We start from the raw sequence: 1,941 nt of genomic DNA, 5'->3' as shown, positions 1-1,941 counted from the left end.
TAAATAAACATAATTTTCTCAATAATCTCATACATCTAACGGAACCCTTGACATTGTCCCACGGAACCCTAAGGTTCTGCGGAACACACTTTGGGAAACGCTGCTCTACATTTTAATGCATTGTAATTTATAACGATCATATATATATTTAAATATTTAAATTAAATATACTTGGTTTGATTGATATTTTAACAGTTTTACTGTCCATAATATTTTCTTTAAAATAGTTTGAACTTATACATTACATATAAAAAAAATGTAATTTATAATATTTATTAGTTTTACCCATTCAATTTTTGTCCCAATCTAAAAAAACTCATACTGGTGATCTGTTAAGTGATACTTAAATTATATTATGTGAGTCCAATCACTGGCGATAAGCTAAACTTTCAATGTATAATATCTAAGTATACAAAATGACTTGAAAAATAATATACATTATTATATTATGAAATAATTAATAGTGGCTGTGAATTTATTACAACAATTTTACAAATATCAGTTGTACAAAATTTGATCAATTATTTGTATTTTAATTAAAAGTTATAAAATGTACAATAGTAAATTTTAAACATAATATACTAATATAATATCCTTAAGATTGAAGATACAAACCGGAAAACCCATAAAAAATATACACCCACCATATTCAGTCCTAGAAAAAACTTATTTAAAACATTCAGTACAAATTAAAGTAAAAATGGTATGATTGACTTTCTATATTTTGGGTAATCAGAAAATTCTTTATTATAGTTTCTGTGTTTGCCAAGAGCCCATACCGCCATTTGGTAAAGTCCAGCAATAGTGAATATTCCAGCTAAAAAAAAATTACATAAAAATAATTTTTTATCAACAATGTAATATTAAATAATTACCTGAAAATGAAGATGTCATTATGGTAAATCCAATCCAACTACCAACCTCATAAGTGTAGTTAGGGCAAGAAACAAAATTAAAAAGAAGTGTAAAAGGATTTATAGTAGGAACAGGGATACGCCTGACTTTGGTACCCGGTGGACGAAGATTTCGCAGTGCAATGTGAATACTTAAGTTTCCCAATTCACAAAACTGTAATATTGTATAAAATGTTTATTTAATTATTCACATGACACTACAAATTTAATTTAATTTTAATACTTACAATAAAAGTACCAAGACCAAAGTAAAATTGAACTGTACATGGTGGAGTATACAATGGATGGCTAACAAAGTATGAAACAAAAGCAGTAAAACACCAGTAATATGTACAGTTTTTAAATAGATTCATTATTGGCATTGTGTTATGAGAGAAACGATGAACAAACAATGTTTCAAGCACACGCTTTATATAATGGAATGACCAACAGTAAGCAGCAACTCTAAGAAAACAAAAATAATAATTAAAATTATAAGAATAAGAATGAAATGAACATAGACTTGGAAAATCACCAATTCTCGATGATAAGCCATTTTTTTGATAGTAAAAATAGCCAGGTTTAAATACTTAGTTTTAGGTTTTTAAAAACGTAAACATGTTTAAATATGTGATATAAAATCTATTAAAACATTATTTATAACTATATTTGCTAACAAAATTGTATGATGAGTTAATGATATATAATTATTGAAAGTCGAATACAATTTTTGTTAACATAAAATTATTTTTGGATTATATGTCACTGATAAGGTATCAGTATACTTAAGGCAATATTAACTGATACAGCTAGACAGTGGGCATTGGTAACCTAATTAATGAATTGCGGAATAAAAATCCAAAATCCCCTGAAAAAAAATCCCTGACCTAAGCAAAAAAATCACCTGACTACAATATTACTCACTAACACATGCAAATTATTGAACAAATATTTTTTTTAGCACTAATTACCATCATTATTAATATTTATTATTTAATATTATTAGTATAAAGTTTATACTAATAATATTGTGTTTTTTTTTTTTTTT

At 25.8% G+C, this 1,941-nt stretch overlaps 1 protein-coding gene across 1 annotated transcript; it reads right to left on the bottom strand.

The window, feature by feature from the left end:
* Nucleotides 1-681: 681 nt before the first annotated feature.
* Nucleotides 682-1,385, bottom strand: LOC111033318 (probable very-long-chain enoyl-CoA reductase art-1). Its single transcript, XM_022314000.1, has 3 exons — nucleotides 1,142-1,385; nucleotides 876-1,068; nucleotides 682-817 (listed from the first exon to the last, which is right to left on the bottom strand). The coding sequence occupies exons 1-3, from the start codon at nucleotides 1,274-1,276 to the stop codon at nucleotides 690-692; spliced, it is 456 nt and encodes a 151-aa protein (XP_022169692.1). The 5' UTR covers nucleotides 1,277-1,385; the 3' UTR covers nucleotides 682-689.
* Between the last annotated feature and the right edge of the window lie 556 nt (nucleotides 1,386-1,941).

The sequence above is a fragment of the Myzus persicae genome, unplaced genomic scaffold, assembly GCF_001856785.1.
Source record: "Myzus persicae strain clone G006 unplaced genomic scaffold, MPER_G0061.0, whole genome shotgun sequence".
NCBI lineage: Eukaryota > Metazoa > Arthropoda > Insecta > Hemiptera > Aphididae > Myzus > Myzus persicae.
The sequence above is the reverse complement of the archived record's forward strand: the minus strand, read 5'-3'. Positions and strand labels throughout refer to the sequence as shown.